Source organism: Heteronotia binoei, chromosome 2 (genome assembly GCF_032191835.1).
Source record: "Heteronotia binoei isolate CCM8104 ecotype False Entrance Well chromosome 2, APGP_CSIRO_Hbin_v1, whole genome shotgun sequence".
NCBI lineage: Eukaryota > Metazoa > Chordata > Lepidosauria > Squamata > Gekkonidae > Heteronotia > Heteronotia binoei.
Window position 1 is genome coordinate 186,479,175 of NC_083224.1, and position 13,403 is coordinate 186,492,577.

Here is a 13,403-nt window from a genome sequence, read left to right on the forward strand (position 1 = left end):
AGGTGGTGTCCCCAAATCTCCAGGAAGTTCCCAAGCTAGAGTTGGCAACTCTACCAATGAGTCGGAGGCAACAGAGGAAAGGTTACCTGCGCTGCATATATCACAAAACCTGGCATTTTGTAGCACTTTCAAATGGACTGGTTGCGTCTCTTCAGCGCCTTACAAAGGACTTGCCCATGTTGCATTTGAACAGGATGGACATCCAACACGCTACTGGCTTTTATATTCTCAAAAGGAGAAGGGCCATTTTAAGAGGAACTTTAAGAGGCTGCTTCGTTGCATCTTCGAAGCATCTTGACCTCTGCGGTGCAGCCGATTAAGGCCTCATTCACACATGCGGGGTGGTGGTGATGTTTAGAAAGGGGGATAGAATGGACAGTACCACTAAAGACTGCAGGTGGACAAGGACATTTGTGTGGAACATTCCTCACAGCAGAGAACTCCCTACAAGGAAAAAGAGGGGAATAAAACAACGTTCAGACTCTACGGAATGCAGGCTGGGGCCCCCAAACATCTTTTTTTTCCCCCCCGTTCTCCTCTTTTTGTTCACAACATCCAGCCTGCGAAAGATTTAAATGGAAGTCGAAAGCTTACTCCCCATGTTATGATATTCTAGTTTGGTCCAGTGAACGTCATTTTTGAGTTTTTCTCAGGTCTACTCAGACACCTGTAATCTTTTATAACAACACCGCGGGATAAATCAGAAAGCTCACCACACCTATATTGCAAACAGAGGGGATGACGGGATGGTGAAATGGTTTCAATGCATCTTACAGCAGAGGGGAGACTGAAAGCAAGGGCCCTAACCTCTTCCTCTGGGGAAAAAAAAAGACATTTCTGGCCTTGCAAAAAACTACAGCAAACTACCCTTCCCAGAATGCCTCGGGAGAAGCTATTGACACCGAACCAGCCGGAAAACAAATAGGAGTTTGTAGTGTAAATAAATCATTTCAGTTCATCTAATGAAATGTGGGAAGCCTTGTTTTAATAACTTGTATTATTGTTACTGAGGAATAGTCAAGAGAATTTGTGGATTTGTGTGTTGTGCAGGGTGAGGGGGCGCATGCCTCTGGGGTTGCAACATTTTGGACCCCCAAAGCCATTCAGAGGTCACGTATGGTTCAGTCTCCAAGTTCAGTTTTGGGCTGGGTCTTGGAGTCTTCCATGGTCCTGCTCTCTCCACCAAGCCGATAAAAGAATTTTGGAACTCCTCATGGGGACCAATAAAATCAGTGTTTGTGACTCCAGATCCAAAATTCCCACACTGTATGTTGCCCTCCCAAAGGGATTTAAATAATTTAAAGTCTCCTGGGATTCCCAAGCACCAGTCCACAGAGGTTCCCCGCTGCATCTCTGCAAAACTCCTCGCCCTGTCCTAACCTCCTCCCTGTCAGATCCTATTGTGCATGTGTGTGGGGCCATTTTATAGCATCAGTGCATTATATGCCTTTGGAATACTTCAGCCTTTCCAATTCAGAGTGGCAACAGACATAATTGCAGTTGTGCCTCTGTGTGAATAGCTGATCTGGTTGCAACCAGCCTTCCTAGGAGGGTGGGGTTATTTAGACTTATTCCCGTGTTTGGATCATTCCATCACCCCAGATGCGGAAACTCGGAGGAATTTCCTGTCTTCAGAAGTGTGGCTATTGCAACTCTGCATGAGTCTGGGGTCGCCTTCTTCCCTTCAGGAGGCATGCTTGTGCAAAGTGACTCATACAGAAATGCACAAGGTCACCTCCTACTCAAAAAGCAAACTGTTTTGGCTGCAAGACTGACGTGTTTCAACAATTTTAATTTGTGGACCCTATACCTTTAGAAGCCAGAAGTGTTGGGAACATTTCCCTTGACTGTATGGGCAGACAATTTACCAACTCCACCTCTGATTCTGCGCAAATGATTTCTGTGGACCCATAGACGGGTGCCACTATCAGGTTGGATGGGACTCCAGTTCAGCAAAAGTGCCATGTTCTAACCTTAACTCTCTCCATCCCTGCTACCAATCTGTTCCTGATGTGCTCGAGTTACCCTCTACTTTCTCCAAGAAAGGGGACGGAAGGTCATAAATACAGAAGGTCCAACCCACAGGGAAAAGAGACAAACAGGAAACGAATCCCCCACTCCATTTATAGTCCTAGTTTGGAGGTTGCCTGTACTTCCTTAAAGGAAAGTCTGTTCTGAATGAACCTCCTTGCGTCTGCATTACACATTTAAACCCATTTGAAGCTGTTGTTTTGTTTTTAAGCCAACGGTGCTGCAAACCTAGGAATTGAACTTCTCCAAGGAGTCTATAGGGGGCGTGAATTCCCAGAAGTCTTTGCAGAAAAGCAGATCGCTTCCAAATGGTTTAAATGTTGGCCGGGGAGACACAAACCCCAGTTGTTACTTTCCCTGCTGTGGGTGCTGTGAGAAAACAGAGAGCCTCTGATATGTTCTGCAAGGAAAGATTTTCCCTTGGACCCATTCCTGTGGAACGGTGCCTTTGCTCAGCTTGTGAGCACCTTCCACTTCTGGGTGCGCCTGAGCAGTCTGGGGATGTGCGTGTGTGCAGAGGGATGGGAGGTTTGAGGACGTAACATCCCAGAATCATCCAAACAAGATGGAGGACGTTTTCTGGGGCCGGGGATGGGAAAAAACCCACCGCATGAGACCACCCCTCGAGTATCAGCTGTTACAGTACGAAGAAAAGAGGGTAAAGCCAGGTGGAGGGTCAACCCTGAATCCTTTCCAGATCTTGCGCACAGCCTTTCCAAAACCATCCCAGCAACCAATTTCTTTCTGTTTTTTGTTTTGTTTCTGCTATTATTTCGCAATCTTAGCTAAAATCCCGTCCTGCAATCTTTGACTCTCCACCCTGGGGCAGGAGGAGGAGGGGCAACCATCCCCACAGGCCCCGCCCCACCGCCTTTCAAAAAGAAGGAGGAGCATCGCAAAGGCCAGGAAGAGTCCAACGAGGAAGCGCCAGGACAAGAACCCCAAACACACACACACACAAGAGGTCCCCCTTTTGCCTCTCTGGTGACCCCTCTCCCCAACGATCCACATGCTGGGAAGGGGGAGGGTCCAGGTCTCCTCCTCCCACTGTCCCTCCCAAAGTGGGATCCAGGGTATCTAGGTTTTTTCGTTTTCCTGCTCTGCCCCTCCTCCTTTCTGTCATGAAACCCCGCCCCTTCCACGAGGAGGGAGGTTACCGAGCCAGACCACGCGTCCCGGTTGGCTCCCTATTTGACAGAGGAGGCAGTCCGCTCGATGCCACCGTATTTCAGGAGGTGGCTAAAGTCTGTGAGGGTGTGCTGAGAGCCCAGCGTGGGCGCCCTCTGCGCCCGGGTGTAAGCCACCTGGCCTTCCCCACTGTTGAAAGTGTGGGTGCGTTTGAGATGTGCGTTCGCCTTGCTGGCTGCATTGTTACTATTGGAGTTCAGCTTGTCGGGGTTCCATTGAGTGGAATCCCCCGTCTCCCCGCTCGGGGCCGACACCACCCGTCGCCGGTCGGGGCTGTCGTGCGGAGTGATCGGCATCTCGCCACCGTAGGAGCTTCGCGTCCCGCTGGGTCGGTGGGAAGTTGGAGCTTGCTGCAGCTGTTGCTGGACTCCCCGGGGTCCTTCTCCGCCACTGATCGGCAGATAACGCATGTCCAGCGAGAGGTCACCCGATTCGCTTTCCAGCTCCTGGTCCATCAGCATGGAGTGGCAGGAGATGGGGATAACACGGCCAGAAGACAAGTGGTGGGGGGGCACTGGAGTGTGGCCGGCATGGAGCAGAATGACGGAGGATGGGGGGTCCCCGCCCCGCATTGAAGCGTTGATGAGGTTGTGGCTGTACTCCCAGCTGCAGGGTTTCGGGCATCGCTTCTGCTGCAACGGGGTCTGCTCTGGGGTAGGGAGAACTCCTGAATCCAGGTCGTGCTGGCTAACCTTGATGAGTCCTTTGGGCCACCCATTCTGCATAAGCGGCGCCAGCAGGTTCTCGGGCTGCCCACCGGGGCCTCGAGCGTGTCGTTCGCCCAGCCGGCTGACGCTCACCACTGACTCGCTGTGGGATAGGATGTTCTCCTTGTCTTTGCGCCGGGCCATCTCCTTCCGGTCGCGGTGCCCGATAAACCAGCACACGCTGAAGCCCGAGATAACAGCCCCGATGACGAAGGCCGCTACCGAGGAGATTACCAGAAGGTTCACCGACACCAGCCCATCCGGTTCGTCCACAAAGCTTTCAGTCACCAGCCCTGGTGGGGAGGAGGAGGAGGAAAAAGAAGAAGAATCAGAATCAGAGCACTGGGCCATGTTGGCTAACAAAATCTGGTTTGATGCACCAGCTGAACCCCAGAGAGCGCTGAGGTCAGCTGGAAAGAACCAGCTGAATATCCCTGGGCCAAGGGAGGCCAGATTGAAGACTACTCGGGACCGGGCCTTCTCTATTGCAGCTCCACTACTGTGGAACCAACTCCCGGAGGAGGTACGGGCCCTGCGATGTTTAGACCAATTCCGCAGGGCCTGCAAGACCCACCTCTTTAAAACAGCCTTCACTTCATACCGAGCCAAGAAAGTCCTGCTGGATACGTTTTACGTTCTAGTCGCTGGATTTTATGGAAGATCTTAACTATAGCACCATAATGTTAATCTTAATGTCAGTTTTAATGATTTTAAGGATGATTTTATAACTGAAATTGTAATTATTGTATATGGTTTTATTGTACATTGTATTTACGTGTTGTGAGCCGCCCTGAGCCTGCTTTGCGGGGAGGGCGGGATATAAATAAAAAGTATTATTATTATAAGAAGAGCTCCTCTGGATCAGACCAGTGGTTCACCTAGTCTAGCATCCCATCTCTCACATTGGCTGAAGAGCCAAGAACAGGGCATATAGGCTGAGGCCTTCCTTGCCTCTTGGCAGCGGGATTCAGAGATCGATTGCTTCTGTATGTGAAGGCTTGCTTCAGTCACCACACCTAGTAGCCAATGATGACTTTCTTCCTCTCTGCCTGCCTTTCGACCCGACTCCCTTTTAGAATCTGACCAGCCTGTTCAATGGCAGTCATCTTGGTTGCTCTGCACTTCTCTGTGACAATACAGTAGCTCAGGCTATCATTGTCTGAGGTTCATCCCCCACCCAGCAACCTTAGAGCGTTCCTACGTCTACTACTTTTTGGTTCTAACCAAGTGCTAGGCACTGCCCAGATCAAGCCATACGGTCCCTTCTCAAAGCCTCCAGTTTATCCCCACCCCGTGGCGCAGAGTGGTAAAGCAGCAGTACTGCAGTGCTGTGGTCTGAACTCTCTGCTCACGACCTGAGTTCGATTCCGGAGGAAGCTGGATTCAGGTAGCCGGCCCAAGGTTGACTCATCCTTCTGAGGTCGGTAAAATGAGTACCCAGCTTGCTGGGGGGAAAGTGTAGATGACTGGGGAAGGCAATGACAAATCACCCCGCAAAAAGTCTGCCGGGAAAATGTGAAAGCGACATCACCCCAGAGTCAGAAACGACTGGTGCTTGCACAGGGGACCTCTCCTTTTCTTTTCCTCTTTATTTATTCAGAACGTCCCCCACCCCTTCTCCAAAATCCTTGTCTGAGGTGGCTACAAGAAACAATTCATTTAGAACCACTTAAACGATTGATGAAGTACCAATAATGACATTCTCAGCAGTAAAACAGCCCTCAGTAAAATCAGCAGTTCAAATTTTTTAAAAAAACACTTCAGAGTGGATTTAAATCTATCTATCTATCTGTCTGTCTGTCTTAAAATGAATCTCTCTCTCTCTCTCTCTCTCTCTATATATATATATATATAATCTGCCTGTCCTAAAATGAATTTCTCTCTCTCCCCCTTACCTATCTATCTATCTATCTATCTATCTATCTATCTATCTATCTATCTATCTATCTATCTATCTATCTATCTATCTATCTACCTACCTACCTACCTACCTACCTACCTACCCACCCATCTATCTATCCGGGGCAAAAAGAAATATTCTAAAAAATATATCCCTGCAGCCTAAGAACTAACCCAGTAGGTGCCAGCTGAGTTTCAAGGAGGGGGGGGGGTGCTCCACAACTCTGATGCTGTCACTGAGAAAACCCAGGTCATACTTTGGTATGACACCCAGTATAGATATCCAAGATCACAGCCCATTGATCCGGTCACCCCTGATATATCTTTAAATAAACCCTGGCTACATCCACACATCATTGGGTAACTTCAGTGGGTGGCTGCATTGGTCAGCAGTTGAAAAGCTAGATTCGGGTCCAGTAGCATCTTGCAGACATAAGATTTCTGGGGTATGAGCTTTTGAGAGTCAACACTTTCGAGAGAGTCAAAGCTGTCAAAGTATCTGATGAAGGGACTTTTAACTCTTGAAAGCTCATTCCCTGAAAATCTTATTGGTCTTGAAGGTGCTACTGGACTCATATCTAGTTATTCTGCATCATTGTTTAGTACACGGCTCTTGTGCCAGAGCAATAATTTGCAACTGGGTTATCCCACGTGGACAAGCCAACCCCATTGCAAACTATCATTATAACAGAACAACAGTGCAATATCCAGCAATGCATGGACACAGTACCGGTTGCATCCACCAATGGCAAGAGCATCATTCCCCCCTCCCTTGCACATGTGGATGCTCCACGAGAAAGGGGATTCTTTGTTAGCCAACACTGATGGAGAACACACACACACCTTCACAGTCACCGAGATGAGACGTCTTCCCACCTGCAATGTCTTGATCAAACGTGACCCTGCAGGCAGATAGAGAAAAAGAGAGAAAGTTATGGAGACTGAGGGCCAACATCGGAGAAAGGAATGGATTTGGCAAGTGGGATTGGTCTGCAAAATGGAGAAATAGCTAGAGGATCTCTGAAGACCTTTTACCCCAATGTTTTCCAGTCCTCAATCATGGAACATGCTTTGTGGATGGCCCTAGTTTAAGAAGAAGAAGATATTGGATTTATATCCCGCCCTCCACTCCAAAGAGTCTCAGAGCGGCTCACAATCTCCTTTCCCTTCCTCCCCCACAACAGACACCCTGTGAGGTGGGTGGGGCTGGAGAGGGCTCTCACAGCAGCTGCCCTTTCAAGGACAACCTCTGCCAGAGCTATGGCTGACCCAAGGCCATTCCAGCAGGTGCAAGTGGAGGAGTGGGGAATCAAACCCGGTTCTCCCAGGTAAGAGTCCGCACACTTAACCACTACACCAAACTGGATCCTGACATCCAGGGCTTTTTTTTGTAGCAGGAACTCCTTTGCCTATTAGGCCACACCCCCTAATGTAGTCAATCCTCCAAGAGTTTACAGAAGGCCCTGTATGAAGAGCCCTGTAAGCTCCAGGAGGATTGGCTACATCAGGGTATGTGTGGCCTAATAGGCAAAGGAGTTCCTGCTACCAAAAAAAAAAAGCCGTGGACATCTCTAATTAAAGGTATCTGGTAGTGGCTGGTCAGAGGGGACAATACTTGGGTACAGAGACCAATCGATTGACTAGGTGTAAGAGAGGATTGTCCCTGTCCAAGCTAGCCAAAGTCTTGTCAGATTCTCGGAAGCTAAATCAAAAGTAGCTGGGATGAGTAAAGGCCTGAGGCCAATTGGTTTGACTTGGTATAAGAGAGGATGTAAAGGAGGATATTCTCTGAGCTGGACATCCCAGGTTAACTCCATCTTGTCAGATCTCGTAAGCTAAGCAGGATCGGCCCTTGGTGAGACCACCAAGGGAGTCCAGGGCTACGAAACAGAGGCAGTAATGGCAAACCAACTCTGTTTGCCTCTTGTCTCAAAATCCCTACTGAGTCAACAAGAAGAAGAAGAGTTGGGTTTATACCCTACTTTTCTCTTCCCTAAGGTGTCTCAAAGGGGCTTACAATTGCCTTCCCTTCCTCTCCCCACAACAAGCACCTTGTGAGGCAGGTGGGGCCGAGAGAGCTCTGAGAGAAATGTGACTGGCCCAAGTCACCCTTTTAAGTGGGGGAGTGGGGGATCAAACCCAGTTCACCAGATTAAAGCCCACCACTCTCAACTACTACACCACCACGCTGTGACATGATGGCATTTCCCACCACCAAGAGAGGACTGTATGTTCATAAAACAGTGCCAATGCAGTTCTATGAGCCAGTTTGGTGTAGTGGTTAAGTGCGCGGACTCTTATCTGGGAGAACTGGGTTTGATTCCCCACTCCTCCACTTGCAGCTGCTGGAATGGCCTTGGGTCAGCCATAGCTATCGCAGGAATTGTCCTTGAAAGGGCAGCTGCTGCAAGGGCTCTCTCAGTTCCACCCACCACACAGGGTGTCTGTTGTGGAGGGGGAGGTAAAGGAGATTGTGACCATTCTTAGACTCTGAGATTCAGAGTGGAGGGTGGGATATAAATTCAATATCATCTTCTATTAACTGAACAAGGGGATAATTCCCCCCTCCCCAGAGTTGCTGGGGAGGTCAGGACCTCAGTTGGGTACAACAACATAGATCCTACCCTCCAAAATATCAATTTTCTTCAGGGGAACTGCTCTTTGTAGTCTGCAGATGAGTTGAAATTCCTGGAGCTTCGCAGGCCCCACCTGGAGGTTAGCATCCCTACCCTTCCCCATAGCAGAGTACCTTCTTTGCAGGCCGAAGCTCCCAGGTTCAGTCTACAGCATCTCCAGTTAAACCGTTTCAGGTATCAGAGTTCAGAAATTTCCCCCTGCCTGAAGATCTGTTGCCTACCACAACAGTCTCTGTAAGGATTCTAGGCCTTACAGAGGAATTTTTCAAAAGACACGAAAGGTCTCCCTCCCCTCAATTTCCCGCCCAAATAACCACAGAGGCACATTTGCCAACAAATACCTGGTGCTCAAGTCCACGAAAATACAGGAGCCTTCGGGGGTCCAGCCGCAATAAGGGTCACGGCTCCCCAGACAATTCCTAAGGGGCAGAAAACAAGGGGAAAGAGAATTAGAAAAATTTGGGCAAAGACCACATCAAAAGGAAAAAAGAGTTTGGTTAGGGAAACCTGTAGCTGGGGTGAAAGTCAGGAGTAAAACCTCCCCAAAACCTAGGACATGGTCCTCGTAATCCAGGTCATGTTTATTTGGAAATAAGTTATTTGCAGCACTGTGGGTCCAAAACCAAAACCCACAACCAATTCCGGTAAATACCTTTGGTTAGGCAATAGATCGATTACACAACTGAGGAAAAACATAAGCCCACTAGAAATCTGAATGCCCTGACCTGGGTAGGTAGCCCAGGCAAGCCTGATCTCATCAGATCTCAGAAGCGAAGAAGAGTTGATTCTAGCAAGTCCTTGGATGGGAGACCTCCTTGGAATACCAGAAGTTGAGGGCAGGGGCAGGCTTTATTCAGCCACCTCCCTGCATATCCTCCATGCCCCCAGTAGGAGTCGCCAGAAGTCGCCATGACTTCCAGGTATGGGTGCAAGCGTGCACGCGGGTGTGTGTGAGCGCACGCACACACACACAGAATGCAAATATACCAAAAAAAGAAAAGGAAAAAAGGAAAGAAAAGGAAAGAAATCTAATGAGAAGGGGGGCAGGAAGGGTTGCTTTAGTGCTTAATTCTTGTGTTCCTTTCTTACATGCCCAGGGAAATGCTGATTGCCAATCTGGGGTCCATCAGCAATTTTTCTCCAGGCCAGCTTGGCCAGAGATCTTGGAGGTTTTTGTCAATAGGGGTGCAAAATGTGTATATTCAGGGAGGTGGTTGAATAAAACCTACCCCTGCCTTCCGGCTCTGGTATTCCAAGGAGGTCTCCCATCCAAGTACTTGCCAGAGTCAACCCTGCTTAGCTTCTGAGATCTGACAAGATCGAGCTTGCCTGGGCTATCCAGGTCAGCGCACTAGTGAATTTTAATGTGTTAGTTTGCATTCAGAAACGAGGCTGGGTCTTCTGGAACTCTGAAATCCAGACAAAAGTTTGAATGAGAATTTCTGATGCATTGTTATGAATATCAAGCTCGGATCCAGCAATGCACAAGTGGAAACAGATTTAGCACAGTTCCGCTTGCGCAAGATCTTTCTGCAACACCTAGTGCTTTCATTTCTAAAAGTGTTCAGAAATTGCTTATATGTGTTGCTCAAGTGGAAAAATGGCATGTAATATGCTATGTTTAATTCAGTGCAAAGGTCCCCCCCGCCCACTTCTACTTCTACAAGGATCCTAGCACATGTGGGGGTCTGTAGGTGAATTCAAGCCTTTACGTCACGTTAATCTGACAAATCCATCAGACACTGAATACCTTTCCTGATTCTCTCACTGGTTTGGACCTGCAAAACCAGAAAAGAAGAAGACCATAGATTTATACCCCACCCTTCTCTCTGAATCAGAGTCTCAGAGCGGCTTACAATCTCCTTCATCTTCTCCCCCCACAACAGACACTTTGTGAGGCAGGCGGGACTGAGAAAGCTCCCCCCAGAAGCTGCCCTTTCAAGGACAACCTCTGCCAGAGCTATGGCTGACCCAAGGCCATTCCAGCAGCTGCAAGTGGAGGAGTGGGGAATCAAACCCGGTTCTCCCAGATAAGAGAGCTCTGGCTGACCCAAGGCCATTCCAGCAGCTGCAAGTAGAGGAGTGGGGAATCAAACCCGGTTCTCCCAGATAAGAGAGCTCTGGCTGACCCAAGGCCATTCCAGCAGCTGCAAGTGGAGGAGTGGGGAATCAAACCTGGTTCTCCCAGATAAGACTCGGCACACTTAACCACTACACCAAACTGGCTGTTAAGTACCTGCAATGACCCCAGATCTGCATGGATAGCGGATTGGATTTCGGCCTGGAATAGGGATGCCAGCCTCCAGATGAGACCTGGGGAGCCTGTGGAGTTACAGCTCATCTCCAGACTACAGGCATCAGTTCCCATGGAGAAGGATGGATGCTTTGGAGGATGGACTCTATGGCATTGTACCCAGCTGAAGTCCCTGTCCCTTCTAGGCAACATCCCCTTACCTACAGGAATTCCTCAACCTGGATCTGGCAACCTCACACTCTCATCCCCTGCCGCCAGCCAGGAGGGACACGACTATCCTCTCTCAGAGGCTTCTGGCTTGACCAGACTCCATTCTCTCCCCCCGCCCTTTAGAACTTCAAATCCTGCAGTTCTAAATGTACTGGAGCAACATGAAACTGAAATGAAAGTAGAAAATTTGAAAACGCCTTCATTTGCTCCAGGGAACTGGAACAAGGCAATGGAATAGAGGAGGAAGAAGACTTTTGTGCTGACCGATGGGTGTGGCCAGCCGGGTTTTCTCTGAGCAGTTCTGTTCTCGCCCACCAACACAGATATCCAGCACAGACTACCCTCGTGCTACTTTACTCTCCCGCAAGCAAGTATCCGTAAAAGCACTCCGCTGGGAGAAATTGAAAATCAACACTCTCCGCTTTCCGCATCTCGTTCCAATGATCCATTGGCTGTTACCATCTCCCGACCCTCCGGGCTGCGACCTTTTGTTCTGTGAAAATCTCAGCTCTGTGTTTCAGCTGCGTTTTAAATTTTGCTGCCAATCCCTCCTGTGGGGAGGGCAGGTATTAAGCCGAGGAGTTGTGAATAATTGACTTTCCATCTGCGGCAATTAGGCAAGGAGATGTCGTCAGGGCGGCAGCGGGGTGGCAGCCCCCGTGGCGGGTGACAAACGGTCTTAATATCGGTTTGTGGAGGGATCGCCTGCAGCCTTTGATGGGAATGTGCTCACATCACACACAGAAGCACACCTCGCTCTGTCCCCAAAACTCAGGCAGCCTCATAGAACATGCAGGAAATGTCCAAGGGCGTAGAGGCCATTGGTGAGTTTTTTCAAGGCATTATCCTTTCGTTATTATTATTAAACACCCTAATAACCTGATCTTATAACACAGAGTGGATTACATGGGTTTCCCCCACCAGGAACTAAGGTAAGTTAATGGAGGATCGGTGGGAACTAAAGAGAACCTCCTTGCACAGAGGCAGTCTATTTCTGAAGCTAACATGCTGGGGAATTGCCACAATCTTTGTACCCATTTAAGAATGGATCACATCCTGAGTTTGGCTATTTCCAGAACTTTTTCTGTAGAAAAAGCCCAGCAGGAATTCATTTGCACATTAGGCCACACCCCCTGGCATCACCATTGATCCACACAGGGCTTTTTTTGTAGGAAAAAGCCCAGCAGGAACTCATTTGCACATTAGGCCACACCCCCTGGCATCACCATTGATCCACACAGGGCTTTTTTTGTAGGAAAAAGCCCAGCAGGAACTCATTTGCACATTAGGCCACACCCCCTGGCATCACCATTGATTCACACAGGGCTTTTTTTGTAGAAAAAGCCCAGCAGGAACTCATTTGTACATTAGGCCACACCCCCTGACATCACCATTGATCCACACAGGGCTTTTTTTGTAGGAAAAAGCCCAGCAGGAACTCATTTGCACATTAGGCCACACCCCCTGGCATCACCATTGATCCACACAGGGCTTTTTTGTAGAAAAAGCCCAGCAGGAACTCATTTGCACATTAGGCCATACCCCCTGACATCACCATTGATCCACACAGGGCTTTTTTGAAGAAAAAGCCCAGCAGGAACTCATTTGCACATTAGGCCACACCCCCTGACATCACCATTGATCCACACAGGGCTTTTTTGAAGAAAAAGCCCAGCAGGAACTCATTTGCACATTAGGCCACACCCCCTGGCATCACCATTGATCCACACAGGGCTTTTTTGTAGAAAAAGCCCAGCAGGAATTCATTTGCATATTAGGCCACACACCCCGATGCCAAGCCAGCTGGAACTGCGTTCCTGCTCCAAAAGAGCCCCGGATATTTCCCCACCGTGAAAGGGACAAACTCCACCTCTCCAAGGCTTTTCTCAGGGCCAAAGGCAGTGGGGCAGAAACAAGGGACTCACTTCATGCAGCCTGAATGCTGGTGGCATCTTGCCACAGGGGCCCGCACCACGCAAGGGGGGAATGCCAGCAGCAACGATCCAGTGGCTTTATCGAGCTCCATTCCCAGAAGCTTCCTCTCATCCACACTGTCCTTGCCGCACCTGAACCGAAAAGCCAAAATGGAGAATTTTGAGAGAAAATAACAGTTTCATGGTTCCGCTCCCATTTTTTAAATCCAGTTTTTCCCATAATTTTTTCAGGCCACTTTTACAGTAGTCTGAAAAAAAACACAGGAAAAGTTTGGGCAGTGGGGGAAGGGTGGGGAGCAAAAATATAGTATGCGTAAGAAAAGGGAAACACCATCATTTAAGAAAGCAAGCTGGAGCAAAAACCCAGCATGGAGCTTTTCTGTATCCTCATTTCCCTCCCTTGTAAGTTTCTCTTTCTTCTGGGTCCCCCTCCCCTCCATTCTGCACGTGTTTTGCTTCCTCTGGTTGATTTGCTATTAAATCAGTTTACATCCAGCTTGAAAATGTGCTGTTTAAGTCTGCAGGATGATATGCCTGACATAAA

General features: G+C 48.9%; 1 protein-coding gene across 2 annotated transcripts in view; it reads right to left on the reverse strand.

Moving 5' to 3' along the window:
- Positions 1 to 960: 960 nt before the first annotated feature.
- Positions 961 to 13,403, reverse strand: part of SEMA6B (semaphorin 6B) — a 217,469-nt gene continuing 205,026 nt past the window's right edge. For both annotated transcript variants that reach the window (XM_060232671.1, XM_060232672.1), the window contains 4 exons: positions 12,851 to 12,991; positions 8,803 to 8,880; positions 6,669 to 6,727; positions 961 to 4,219 (listed from right to left, as the gene is read on the reverse strand). In XM_060232671.1, the coding sequence (XP_060088654.1) occupies positions 3,219 to 4,219; positions 6,669 to 6,727; positions 8,803 to 8,880; positions 12,851 to 12,991 (1,279 nt within the window). In that variant the 3' untranslated portion in view covers positions 961 to 3,218. The remainder of the gene's footprint in view (positions 4,220 to 6,668; positions 6,728 to 8,802; positions 8,881 to 12,850; positions 12,992 to 13,403) is intronic.